Source organism: Schistocerca piceifrons, chromosome 4, assembly GCF_021461385.2.
Source record: "Schistocerca piceifrons isolate TAMUIC-IGC-003096 chromosome 4, iqSchPice1.1, whole genome shotgun sequence".
In the NCBI taxonomy this organism is placed as follows: Eukaryota; Metazoa; Arthropoda; class Insecta; order Orthoptera; family Acrididae; genus Schistocerca; species Schistocerca piceifrons.
In genome coordinates this window covers 581,899,571-581,913,905 of record NC_060141.1, presented here as the reverse complement: position 1 = coordinate 581,913,905, position 14,335 = coordinate 581,899,571, and the positions used below count along the sequence as shown (strand labels likewise).

At 43.6% G+C, this 14,335-nt stretch overlaps 1 protein-coding gene across 1 annotated transcript in view; it reads right to left on the bottom strand.

Moving 5' to 3' along the window:
* Positions 1–494: 494 nt before the first annotated feature.
* Positions 495–14,335, bottom strand: part of LOC124796024 (carboxypeptidase B-like) — a 139,426-nt gene continuing 125,585 nt past the window's right edge. Inside the window, exons 6-9 of the mRNA XM_047260108.1 lie at positions 10,416–10,561; positions 5,271–5,327; positions 5,062–5,146; positions 495–685 (exon numbers count right to left, since the gene is read on the bottom strand). Coding sequence (XP_047116064.1) covers positions 495–685; positions 5,062–5,146; positions 5,271–5,327; positions 10,416–10,561 — 479 coding nt within the window. The remainder of the gene's footprint in view (positions 686–5,061; positions 5,147–5,270; positions 5,328–10,415; positions 10,562–14,335) is intronic.

Genomic DNA, 14,335 nt, shown 5'->3' with positions numbered 1-14,335 from the left:
TAATGTGTTTAAATGTAAACTGCTCGCCCAACGAGACTCTCAAAGATAAGTCTATGCGGATTTGTCACGTTCTTTGTAGAGAAAAAAATGGCTCTGAGCACTATGGGACTTAACATCTGAGGTATCAATCCCTTACAACTTAGAACTACTTAAACCTAACTAACCTAAGGACATCACACACATCCATGCCCGAGGCAGGATTCGAACCTGCGACCGTAGCGGTCGTGCGGTTCCAGACTGAAGCACCTAGAACCGTTAAGCCACACCGGCTGGTCTTTGTAGAGAATCTGGTATTTATAATCCTGCAATAAGTAATTCATTGGTGATAATACATATTACATTTTAGGAGAGGGGATGGAGTTTACAAACGGTTTGCTATTCAGAATTGCACTAATAGTCATAAATGTAAATGCACAAAGCAATCTGTGTTTATTCCAGTGAAACATATATTATATAAAAATGATCAGCATTAGCGATTCTTTTTATCCTTCGTTTTATCCATAGTTATCAGCAATGTATTCCCCATAGACGCGTACGGCTTCAAAGAATGGCGTCACCAATTTGAGGATGTCTGACGCTGGAGGATCGAAACCGTCCAGGCCGCCATAGGGAAGTTCGATGGTGTAGGATAGGGCTACTCCGCCAACGCCTTTGGTCCAGTCATCACTGCCGCCGGCACCTGCGTCTGTAAAAACATCCTAACCTTAGTGTCATTCAATATCGAAACAAATATGGAACAATTTGCACCCAAGAAAGCAACGACGAAATTTTTCAATCTGAATACAACAGAGTATAACAGCCTGGCGACCGATTCATTTCAGAAGAAAATGATACAATGCCGGGGAAAAAAGTCGCAAATCCAAAAAATAATTTATGTAGAGTAATTTGTCTAGGTAACATACTTAGGTGATTAACACTGCAAGATACGCCACTGCAAATATAAAATGCTGGTACATTAATAACCGGTGTAACCGTCTGAACTTTGAACGCAAGCGTGTTTTACAGGTGCCGGATGTCAGTTCCGTGCCTGTTGCTCTTCGTCGGTCAATATGGAGGCGATAAATGCTGGAAGGAATGACGCAGGAGTTGTGGTCCGACGATGTCCCATATATGCTCGACAGGAGACAGATCTGCTGGTCGAGCAGGACAAATCAACACGTCGACACTCTGTAGAACATGTTCGGTTACAACAGCGGTATGAGGGCGACAGTTATCCTGTTGGAAAAAAACCTCTGGAATACGTTAAATGAATGTCAAAAAATGGTTCAAATGTCTCTGAGCACTATGGGACTTAACATCTGAGGTCGTCAGTCCCCTAGAACTTAGAACTACTTAAACCTAACTAATCTAAGGACATCACACGCATCCATGCCCGAGGCGGGATTCGAACCTGCGACTGTAGCGCCTAGAACCGCTAGGCCACACCTGCCGGCCATGAATGTCAGCACAACGGGTCGAATCACCAGGTTAATATACAAATTTGCAGTGGGGATACGTGGGATAAGTATGAGACTGTTCCTGCCGTCGTACGAAATTGCACCCAAGACCATAACACCAGGTGTAGGTCCAGTGTGTCTCGCACGCAGACAGGTTGGCTGCATGCCCTCAACTGGCCTCTTTCTAACCAACAGACGGCCATACTGGCACGGAGGCAGGTTCGACTTCTATTAGAAAACACAACAAACCCCCACCCTGCTCTCAAGTGAGCTCTCGTCTGACATCACTGAAGATGCAAAGGGCGCTGGTTTGGGGTCAGCGGACTGAGCGCAACAGGGCGTCTGGCTCGAAGTTGTCCTTGAAGTAACCGATTTGTAATAGCTTGTTGAGTCACTGTGGAGCCGACTGCTACTCACACTGCCGCTGCAGACACAGTATGATGCACGAGAACCAAACGCCGAACACAGTGGTCTTGCTCTCAACAGTGCCACGTGACCGTCCAGAGTCCGGTCTTCTTGCCACCGACCATTATCGTGATCAGCGTTGTCAGCAATCAGGTATAGTGGCTATAGTCCTTCCAAGTCTTTCTGCAATATCGCAAAAGGAACATTCGAATCCCTGTACCCGTATCAGATGACATCGTTCAAACATAGTGAGTTGTCCATAATGGCGTCTTGTCGCCTTAAAGGCATTCCTGACTAGCATTAACTCTCCATGTCTAGTCACAAAGCTAACTGACGTTCACGACCATTACAGCGTGAGCGAAAGCGAAGCTGATTTGCATCCTCATAGTGGCACTACAAGCGTCAATCTTACGCCACTGGCACGAAATTTAACAGACATCATCTTTCAGATGCAGAAACACGTCTACCGACTTTCCTTTATGTCGCACAACTCTTTTTTGTTGTTGCGACTTTTCTTCTGTCTGTGTACTTTCGATTGGCCCGACATTTATTTCGTTAACTCTCTAGAAGGAGTCAGTTGCACAAACGCAACTTTCGTATCATTTTTGTGAAAACACAAGTAGTATAAGTCAAAGTAATTCTAAGCTGACAAATGTTTCTTCATCCATTCTTCTTCTGCTCTTTGCTTGTATCTATAACATGCAGTGTTATTCATTAGTACCTCCAGGGTTTTAGAAGGATACTGCACGAAAACTACAAGGCACATAGAAAAGTAACTCACATCAGTGGATAGAACATCTCTCTAAGATTCGATTCGTAATAAACATCGTGGGGTACTTGCATTAGGGAGTAGGTATGTCAGTACACGTAGACTAATCATCCTGTCCGTACTGTTGCATCGAATTACTTCGCACCTGCAAACTGGAACCCGATGAACAGAATTCCAAGACGGGCTTCTGTGGTGCCTTCCCAGGCAGTTCATGTCAGTTGTAGCGAGTGGGTTGGTTGGGAGAATAGCTGTAGGTGTGGGTGCGGTCTCTGTAATATCTCCTCTTGTTAGTCTGAAGTAATTGACCAACTATCATTGTTCCCTAGAAGATCATTCACCTGATGATCTCCTGTCCCAGGCGTCGGACTTTGTTTCTTAAAACAGGTGTTTTGTCACCTCGTAAAGAACTGATTACAGATACAGCAGGGAAGCTAGCTATCGTCTAGCTATGCATCTATTCAGAAATGGACATGTAAACAAGAGACAGCCCCTTCACAAGTTTCCTAATGTATCACTCACAATAAAGCAGCCGCGAGTTTAGTAATGGACTTGATGTAGGACAACCTAAAAGAACAAAAGTGCACAGAAACAATAATGTCTTCTGTATGAAGACCATTCTGAGTCACTACAACAAAGAAGCTAGCCATGAATCAAGAAGAGTAACAATAAGAGGGGTCAGACTATTGAGCTTACCACGCTAAATGTCGATTTGCAGTGTCCGTATCTCGCGGTGGAAATATAACGACAGCAAAGTAGCAGCGTGCTTCGTAGCTCTAAGTATTACGAGCAACTCGCGGATGGTTAATACAAGGCTGCTCCCGAGGATATGGAAGACACTACTTGCCACATAATGGCGGTAACTGCTGCACGATGAACATCTCGATGTCGACACCTTTAGCAGCCGCAACGGAATGGTGTGGAGAGCTGCTCTCCGTCCTAGTTAAAAACTCGGTCGATGCACTACAATGCACCTCCGGTCCTTGACGCCAACCTAACAGAAGTTGGAGTTGCAACCGTCCCAGAGTTGACGCCGACTGGAGCGACCCAGTTATTGCATTCAAGTTGGGTGGCCCGAAATGGCGGGGATTCCCAGATCGCAGAAGACTTTGTATGTATCCACCACCGCATGGCTTCAACGACGATTCGAAATAATGGCCAGGGTATCAAGCTAGATTTCGTCATCTTCAGCGGGGAATGCCAAAACTATCCTCCTAATTCCAACCAACGATCCCCTTTGTAGATAATAAACTGAGGTGACAGAAGCCGTGGGGCAGCGATATGCAGGTACACACATAACGCTGGTATCGGGTACGCAACGTATAAACGGGCAGTGCTTTGGCCGAGCTGTCACTTGTACTCTGCTGAGTCACGTGATACTGTAGCGACGGGATTGTGACCGCACGACGGGAATTAACAGACTTTGAAGGCAGAACGGTAGTTGGAACTAGACGCATGGGACGTTCCATTACGGAATTCGTTAAGGAATACCGTATTATGAGATTCATAGTGTCAAGAATGTGTCGACGATAATATAATTCAGGCATTACCTCTCACCACGAACAACGCAGTGGTCAACAGCCTTCACTTAACGACCGATAGCAGCGGCGTTTGCGTAGTGTTGTCAGCACCAAGAGAAAAGCAACACAGCGTGAAATAGCCGCAGAAATCAATGTAGAATGTACGACGAACGTATCAGTTAGGAAATGTGTCGTTAATGAGCTATGGCAGCAAACAACCGACTTGAGTGCCTTTGCTAACAGCACGACATCTCCTGCAACGCCTATCCTGGGCTCGTGACCATATCGGTTGGACCCTAGACGATGTAAAACCGTGGCCTGATCAGGTGAGTCTCTATTTCAAGTGGTAAATGATAGTGGTAAGTTTCCTGAGTCGGGTAGAACCCATGAAACCATGGACCCGAGTTGTCACCAAGACACTGTGCAAGCTGGTGGTGGCTCCATAATGGGGTGGGCTGTGCATGTGGATTGTTCCCAAACAACGATGGAATTTTTATGGATGACAATGCGCCATGTCATCGTGTCACAGTTGTTCACGATTGGTTTCAAGAACATTCTCGACAATGCGAGCGAATAACCTGGCCACCCAAATGGCCCGACGTGAATCCCATCGAACATCTATGGGACATAATGGACAGGTCAGTTCATGCAAAAAATCCAGCACCGCCAACACTTCTGCAATTATGAACACCTATAAAGGCAGTATGGCTTGATATTTCTGCAGGGGGCTACCAACGACTAGTTGAGTCCACACCACGAAGATTCAGTGAAGGGCAAATGGACAGCGGGGGACGGGATTGCCGGACAACAATGCGACGACAATGGTTACATTTTCGTAGTACAAACAGCGAGTTGCAGATGATGCAGGAAAGATCATTTACCCACTTACAGCTCCCGTTTTAGGAGAGCAAGTGAACACCAGATCAGTACTTACACAAGACGTTTGTAGAGCTGCCAATGGTGTAGCTGGGACCGCCGGCTGCTTCCTGGGCGGCGTTCGCTTGTTGTGCCAAGGCGTCCTGAGGTGGCGTGGAAACAGAATCATTAGTAACATTGAACGCTTCCACCACTCAGAGTGATAGTACTACACAATGAAGATGACCTATGATTTAAAGAGATCGGCAAGTACAAAAGAGGGCTTACCAAAGTTTCCCAGTCGTCAGGCAGTTCGCTAGTGTAACCCCACGGGTAGAGTATATACTGGAAAGAGATTGCAGGCATGTTATTCACATCATACTTAATTTATTAACTGGCAATAGAACATGACACGGTTTTGATAGGAAAATCGTTCAGCAGTATATTTGTGCTCAGCACACATTATCGACAATCACGTCTAAAATCACGTGAACAAAACTAAAGTGAATTCAGCAGTATATTTGTGCTCAGCACATATTATATACAATCACATCTAAAATCACATGGATAAAACTAAAGTGAATTGTGATCTGAAAATACTAAAAAAAAGAAAAAAATAGCTGATAGTGAGGAAAAAATCACTTCACGAATAAAGGTACATATCACTTCCGTTCAAATCTTTTTAGCTTTTTGGGGGGTTAATATGAAAATACAAGTGCGCACCCATGGTCTAAAAATAGCGTCTTCGATCAGTAATAAAACGTGCTTGGATCCAGTTCGAAACCAGTCACCGCTTAAATTTTGAATAGCAATCACCACTGACGAGCGAAGGCTTCCGATATAAGAATTCACTCTCATTGTGCCAATGGCCTTGTCAAAGAGGACGGAGGAGCGGACAGAGTTTCAGAGCACTCTCTTACTCTTGGGGTGGGAAACTGATCTTAAAGGTGGAAGAATCAGCAATGATCAACGGCATTAGGATGCAGAAGGCAATGGAAACCACATCATGTGCATCCACAGAACATATGACCGGTAATTGAAAAAGTGCCAGAATGACCTCTATATTGGCGAAAGATTCTGTAATAGTCCCCCATTCGAATCTCTAGGAGGAGACTGCCACGGGGAAGGTGACCATGAGAAAAAGATTAAATAACCAACGAAAGGATAACATTCTGTCAGTTGGGGTGTTGAACGTCAGAAGCTTGAATGTGGTAGCGAAGATACAAAATTTGAAAAGGGAAATGCAAAGGCTCAAAGTAGATATAGTGGGGTTCAGTGATGTGAAATGGAAAGAAGATAAGGATTTCTGGTCAGATAAGTATAGGATAACTTCAGCAGCAGCAGAAAATGGTATAATGGGAGTACAATCCGTTATGTATAGGAAGGCAGGGCGGAAAGTGTGTTACTGTGACTTATCCAGTGATAGGGTTGTTCTCATCAGAATCGACAGCAAACCAACACCGACAACGATAGTTCAGGTATATATTCCGACGTCTCAAGCTGAAGCTGAAGAGACAGAGTAAGTGTATGGGGATAATGAACAGGTAATGCAGTACGTAAAGGGCGGAGAAAATCTAATAAACACGGGGGACTGGAATACGATTGCAAGGAAAGAAGTAGAAGAAAGGGTTAAAGGAGAACGTGGACTCAGTAATGGGAATGAGAGAGGAGAAAGACTGATTGAGTTCTGTAATGAATTTCAGCTAGTAATAGCGAATACTCTGTTCAAGAATCACAAGAGGAGAAGGTAAGCATGTAAAAGGCCGGTAGATACGGGAAGATTTCAGTTACATTGCATCATGGTCAGCCAGAGACTCATAAATCAGAAACTCGATTGTACGGCATACCCACGAGCAGGTACAGACTCATACCACAATGCAGTAGTGGTGAATAGTAGGCTGGAGTTTAAGAGATTAGTCAGGAAGAATCAATACGCAAAGAAGTGGGAGACGGAAATACTAACAAGTGATGAAATATGCTTGAAGTTCTCTAAGACTACAGATACTGCAATAAGGAATAGCTCAGTAAGCAGTACTGTTGAAGAGGAGTGGGTCTCTCTGAAAAGGACAATCACAGAAATTGGAAAGGAAAACATAGGGTAACGAAGGTAACTGTGAAGAAACCATGGGAAACAGAAGAAATTCTTCAGTAGATCGATGAAAGAGGGAAGTACAAAAAAATTCAAGAGTACAGAAATACAAGTCCCTGAGGAATGAAATAAACAGAAAGTGCAGGGAAGCTATGACGGAAAGGCTGCATCAGAAATGTGCAGAAATCGAATTAGAAATTATTGTCGGAAGAACTGACTCGGCATATAGGAAAGTCAAAACACCATTCGGTGAAATTAAAAGCAAGGGTGGTAACACTAAGACTGCAACAGGAATTCCTCCGTTAAATGCACAGGAGAGAGTGAATAGATGCAAAGAGTACACTGAACGCTTCCATGAAGGGGAGGATTTGTCTGATGTGATACAAGAAGAAATAGGAGTCGATTTAGAAGAGATAGGGGATCCAGTATCAGAATCAGAATTTAAAAGAACTTTAGAAGACTTAAGATCAAATAAGGCAGAAGGGATAGATAACATTCCATCAGAATTTCTAAAATCATTGGAGAAAGAGACAACAAAACGACTATTCACGTTGGTGTGTAGGATATGTGAGTCTGGCGACTTGCCATCTGACTTTCGGAAAAATATCACACACACAATTCCGAAGAGTGCAAGAGCTGACAAGTGCGAGAGTTATCGTGCAATCAGCTTAACAGCTCATGCATCCAAGTTGCTGATAAGAATGATAAACAGAAGAATAGAAAAGAAAATTAAGGGTGTGTTAGGTGACAATAAGTTTGGCTTTAGGAAAGGTAAAGGCACCAGAGAGGCAATTCTAATGTTGCAGCTGATAGTGAAAGCAAGGCTAAAGAAAAATCAAGACACATTCTTAGAATTTCTCGACATGGAACAAGCGAAAAATGGTGCAAGATGTTCGAAATTCTCAGGAAAATAGGGGTAAGCTATAGGGAGAGACGGGTAATATATATAACGTGTACAAGAACCAAGAGGGAATAATAAGAGTGGAATACCAAGAAAGGAGGGTTCCGATTAAAAATGATATGTAGTCTTTCGCCCATACTGTTCAGTCTGCATCTGTACATGGAAGAAGCAATGAAGAAAGTAAAAGTAAGGTTCAGCAGTGGAATTAAAATCCAAGTTGAAAAGTCATCAATGATACTATACGCTGTCGACATTCCTATCCTGAGTGAAATTACAGGATCTGGAGAATGGAATGAACAGTCTAATGAGTCCATAGTATGGATTGAGAGAAAATCGAAGACAGACGAAAATAATGAGAAGTAGCAGCAGTGAGAACAACGAGAAACTTAACATCGGGATAAATGGTCACGAAGTGGATGAAATTAAGGAATTCTATTAATTAGGTACTAAAATAAACAATGATGGGCGAACAAGGAGGACATCAAAAGCAAACTGGCACTGGCAGAAAGGAAATTCCTGGCCAAGAGAAATCTGCAAGTATCAAACATAGACGTCAATCTGAGGAAGAAATTCCTGTGAATGTACGTTTGGAGCACAGAATTGTACGGTAATGAGATATGGACTTATGGACAAACCGGAACAGAAGAGATTCGAAGAATTTGAGTGTGATGCCGCAGATGAATGCTGAAAATTTGGTGGACTGATAAGGTAAGGAATGAGCTGAGGAAAGGAATATGGGGAAAACACTGACAAGAAGAAGAGACAGGCTGCTAGGACATCTGTTTAGACATAATGGAATAACTTGCATGGTACTAGAGGGAACTGTAGATAATAAAAACTGTGGACGTTGAAAACTGTAGAGGAAAACAGACATTGGAATACATCCAGCAAATATTTGAGAACGTGGGTTGCAAATGCTACTCTGAGATGAAGGAATGGAGAGGAATGTGTGGTGGGTCGCATCAAACCAGTCAGAAGACTGGTGACTATAACACAAAAAAAAAAATGAAAATAGATGCAAGAAGCTTAATCTTCAGAAACTTTTAGCTAGTATCCAGTTGTTATTGTTGTTGTTGTTTTTGTTGTCATTGTGATTTTCAGTACGAAGACTGGTTAAATGCCACTTTCCACGCTAGTTTATCGCGCTTCTTCACCTCTGTCGGATATAGAGAGTGGAGCTGTGGTGTTCCAAGTGGAGAAATCGAAACATTTCCGACATATTCTTCTGTATGATTTCAGTAAAGAGGAGGTACCAGTGAAGACATCCAGGAACATACGCGTAGTATATGGGAATAATGTCATTCGACAGAGTTCGGTAAGAAAATGGTTTTCTTCTTTTAAGGATGATCGTTTTGATATTAGTGACTGTCAACATTCAGGGAGACCTTGGGGGTTTGATGGATATCGCTTAAAGGCATGAATCCACAATGAGCCAGGTCGGTGTACTCGAGAACTGACAGATGTGATGGTATGTTGCGACATTTGCATGCAATAGGGAAGGTTTAAAAATCTGGTGTTTGGGTACTGCATGGTCTAGCCAAAATAACAAAAAGCGGGTAATCATACGTGCGTCTCTGCTTGCCCGTCATCAGTTGGCTCGTGAACAACATCGACCATTCCTATCCAGTATCGTTACTGGTGACGAGAATGGAGCAATGGTTGAGCCTAAGCAAAGCAGCATCTCCATCATCCACGAATGGTAATGTTGTGCAACCGGTAGAACAGCGATGGTATGATATGCTACGAATTATCCTGAGGTGTAACCATCACTGTTGACAGAATGAAATTTTCACTCTACAGCGGAGTGTGCGCTGATATGAAACTTCCTGGCAGATTAAAACTGTGTGCCGGACCGAGACTCGAACTCGGGACTTGCACTTGAGCACTTGCCCGCGAAAGGCAAAGGTCCCGAGTTCGAGTCTCGGTCCGGCACACCCTTTTAATCTGCCAGGAAGTTTCATCACTGTTGACATTTACTGTCAGCACCAGAGACGTCTTGCTCATAAAAACCAAGAACAACAACTAGAAAAACTGCCTGAAGTGATGCTACTCCACAATAACGCACACCCACGTTCTATGATGGGAATTCATTTCGCGTCCACCTTATTCGCCTGATCTTACGTTCTCATATTTTCACCTTTTCCGTTCTCAATCGAACAAGCTTCAACGAACTTCCTTTCCGCATCAAAATGCGTTCGAACGTGGTTCGACGAGTTCTTCGCCTCAAAACCATGTGGTTTCCACATCGTGGAATCGAAAAGCTGCCCAAGCGTTGGTAGACTGTTGTAAACAGTGGAGGGGACTATAATTTGCTGACTAAAGTCTCTATTATGTGTATCTGTTGTGTTTATTAAGATTATGGAAAAAAGCTAGGACCGAAGCTACGAACTTAGGCACCGACCCAGTACAACAATACCTAAATAATACTGTATTATTTACTTACGGGTCCGTAGCTATGGAACGTTAGGTAAAGTTTGATGCGGTCGGCGTTGGCCAGGATGTAGTCTCTGAGAGCTTGCGTCTCAGGCTCCGAGAACGCCTGAGGACCAGCGTAAACATCAGAGCAGGGATAGCTGTCGGCGCCGGCCTCTGAAAAAAAAGGAACCCAACACCTGGTGAGAGTTCAAGGCCTTCCATATTGTCTTGTGAGTTGGTAAAGACTAAAGTTGCAGCCGTGTCCTTTCCACTTGTTGACGAGAATAAGTATCCGAAAAGTAAGCATATTTTTCCGCCTACCATTTTTGAGCACCATGATGTGCGCCAGTTCTTGGATCAACCCAAATGCGTCTCCACAGTCTATCAGGAGGTGGGTCAATCGACAGAAATTGATTAAGAACATTGTTTGCATCACCTGCATAGCTGCGAACGAATGCGTTCTTGCCCGCATCTCGTGGTCGTGCGGTAGCGTTCTCGCTTCCCACGCCCGGGTTCCCGGGTTCGATTCCCGGCGGGGTCAGGGATTTTCTCTGCCTCGTGATGGCTGGGTGTTGTGTAATGTCCTTAGGTTAGTTAGGTTTAAGTAGTTCTAAGTTCTAGGGGACTGATGACCATAGATGTTAAGTCCCATAGTGCTCAGAGCCATTTGAACCATTTTTTTGAATGCGTTCTTACTCTAAAAAGGAAAAGGGAAATCTTATGAAACTGAAGAATAAGGATTCCTATCATAACGAACGACAAGTCTTAGCTGGACCCATACAAAATCAGTTACGTCAGAGATACTGCACGCTATTCCATTCGGTTGATTGCTATCTTCTCCAGGAAGGTGTTCCCGAGGTGGAGACAGTACGCTGGGGTATGATCACCGTGAGAGATGAAGTCATCGCCGAATTTTCATGTATGGCTGGACACTATGTTGCAGAATGCTATAGAAGCATGTGCAGCCAGACCTCACATTACACTCGACAGCGAAGACATGTGTCTGATAGCCAAACACGACACCGATGAAAAGCATGACTAGCCCACTTCCATGTTGAGAGCGCACTCGGAATGTGTTCCCAGATACGTCACTGGCTCTAATACTTCTTAAATAGTAGAATTTTGTACCTTCCACTGGACGGCGAGCTATTCACCTAAGAGTATGATCAGGAGTGACGCGAAAATGTCGTCGCTGAGTGACTGCAGAAGGACACAGAATGGCTTATACAGAATTTATATTTGGTGCGGTGAATAGCGGCTTCCCTGAATGCAGCAAAATGTCACTTAATCTGAATGAGTACGAAAACTAATACCGTTATGTTAGAATGCAGTATTAGTGGTGTGCCTCTTGACACAGTCACGTCTATTAAATATCTGGGCGTAATGTAGTATAGCGATATAGCATTGAACAAGTAAGTAATGACGGTAGTAGGGAAGCCGAATGGTGGACTTCGGTTTATTGGGACAGTTTTAGGAAAGTGTAACTCATTTTTAAGGGAGACCGCGTGTTGAATACTATTGTGGGCCATTCTTGAGAACTGCTCGAGTGTTTGGGATCCCCGCCAGGTCGGATTAAAGCGATATATTGAAGCAATTCAGAGGAATGCTGCTAGCTTTGTTACCGATAGCTTTGATCAGCATCCGAATACTGGGGAAATCGTCTGTGAACTCAAATGATAGTTTCTGCAAGAGATGGAAAATTAGTGTTTAACGCCCAGTCGACATCACGGTCATGAAAACGGGAGCAAAAGCTTGGATTAGTTATGGACAGAAGAAAATTGGCCGTGACCTGTCAGGCGAACCATGCCGGTATTTGCCTTAAGCAATTTACGGAAATCTAGATTGCCGAATGGGGAACTGACCCCTAGTTATCCAGAATCGCAGTGCAGAGCACCAACCAATGCACCACCTCACTCGTTGAATACCTGGAGGGAACATGACGTTCTTTTCACGAAACACTGTTAAGAAAATTTAGAGAACCGGCAATTGTGACTCGCTGCATAACGATGCTGCTACCTCCAACGTACGTAGAAGAGAATTACGGCTTGTACAGAGGCGTGCAGACAGTAGTTTCTCCCTAAGCCCATGTACGAGTGGAACAGGAAAGGAAATGACTAGCACTGGTACAACATAGATATCCACCATGCACCACACCGTGGGCTGCTGAGAGGTATGTAAATGTTGATGCATATTGCATGCTTGAGACGAACCTTCGCACCTCGCTGTCTCCACACTTGTCTACCATGATCGTCACGCATCAGACAAATACTACACTTGCTGGTAAAGAGAATACACGTCACTAATCCAGATTCAATGCTACGTGTTCCCTTTCCAAACTTCTACTTGGCGCTCCACAATACTGAGAGGTTTGTACTGTTATATACTGTTCCATCATGGCCAGGGGACATCGGCTGCTTAAATAATTCTCAATATCAAAGAAATTCTCCAACTGCCGTGTCACTGAGATGTTATTTTATTCTGAAGGCTACCAGTTTCGGCAATCCACTATGCCGTCTTCAGGCCCCATATGCATCAGTCCAAATAAACGAATATGTCATATAATGCCATATATCTCTGGATGTCGTGAATGCAACTGCTTCACTAGTGCTTCATTCGAAGACCTGCTATCAACAGTTACATGGCTGTTGGAGAATTTCACTGATATTGACAAGTTTGTACTGTTGTTCGTTGTGGACTCCTACTGCACAAACTGAAGTGCCAACACAATCCTGCCAGAACCCTGCAAAAAAGAGGTAGTATGCAGTTATGTTACATTCTCCTCGGGGTACACTACCCGATCAAAAGTATCCGGACACCCATATGAAATTGAGCGCTAGATGTCACGAGAGGGGAACCGACCATAAAAAAGGTACGGTGTGTGGTGTCCCCGCACTCCAACCGCGTGCTGATATTGTCGACGCCGTGGAGCTGCTACTGCCACAGCTCTCGTAGTGGAGTTGAGGCACGATGAGCGATGACGTAGGTCCCCGTTGGTGAACGGGAGACAGAAATGCGAACTCGTACAATGGATGCTTCTTCTGATTTAAGATTGAATGATTCATTGGCCGGATATGCAGTAGTTGTTAAAGCTTATCTCTTCCGCATCGTACACACCACCAATTGCGAGGACACACTGTAATTATCAGTCTTCTCGTACGTTGTTGGCTCGTTGCTATGGAGTTGTTGAACCTGTATGAAGCGAGATCCGCAGATACTCTCTGATCACGTCTGAGTGAATCTACGCCGTAATGTTAAAAAAAATGTTCAAAAATTCTCTTTTCACTTTGCAAAAACAGACATAATGTCTTATGGGATAACAGCAATCAGTGATTTTATGTTACTTTAAATCCGTCTTGATTGCAAATTTTTTATTAAATTTGCAATCAAGACGGATTTAAAGTAACATTCTCTTTTCAGTTAATGAGGTAGGTATTTTGATATTCACATTAAATTGTTCCTGCTGAACAGTCGTTGGTTAACAATCATTGAATAAATCACTTAATAATGTAGTCCACGCTTGATATTTCACTTGGAACGAACAGTTTATTCTTCCTTGGCCACTAAATACTTTATAACTTTCGCACCACACGCACACGCAGTTGGTTGGTAAAGTCAGTTCTATTAAAATTAAGTTTCTTGACAATTACGACAACTTGACTCTTCAGCGTAATTGTATTATCTTCTTGAAGTCGTGTAATTGTGTCCTACTCGAGACTAATCGAGTGTAGACCTTTGATATACTATCCACTCTTCTTTTAGTTCCAACTATTTGAAAGCCAAGTCCAATATTCACTAGTTTCGTCAATAAAGTTCAATTAACCCGTTATGCACGGTTAAACGCGTCTATCAGTTCCTGTCTCTGCTTAAAAAATCAGTTTCCGAAGTTCGTGAATCACGTCACGGAAGAAACACTTCTGAACGCAAAACAATCTCGTCGCGTTCCGTACT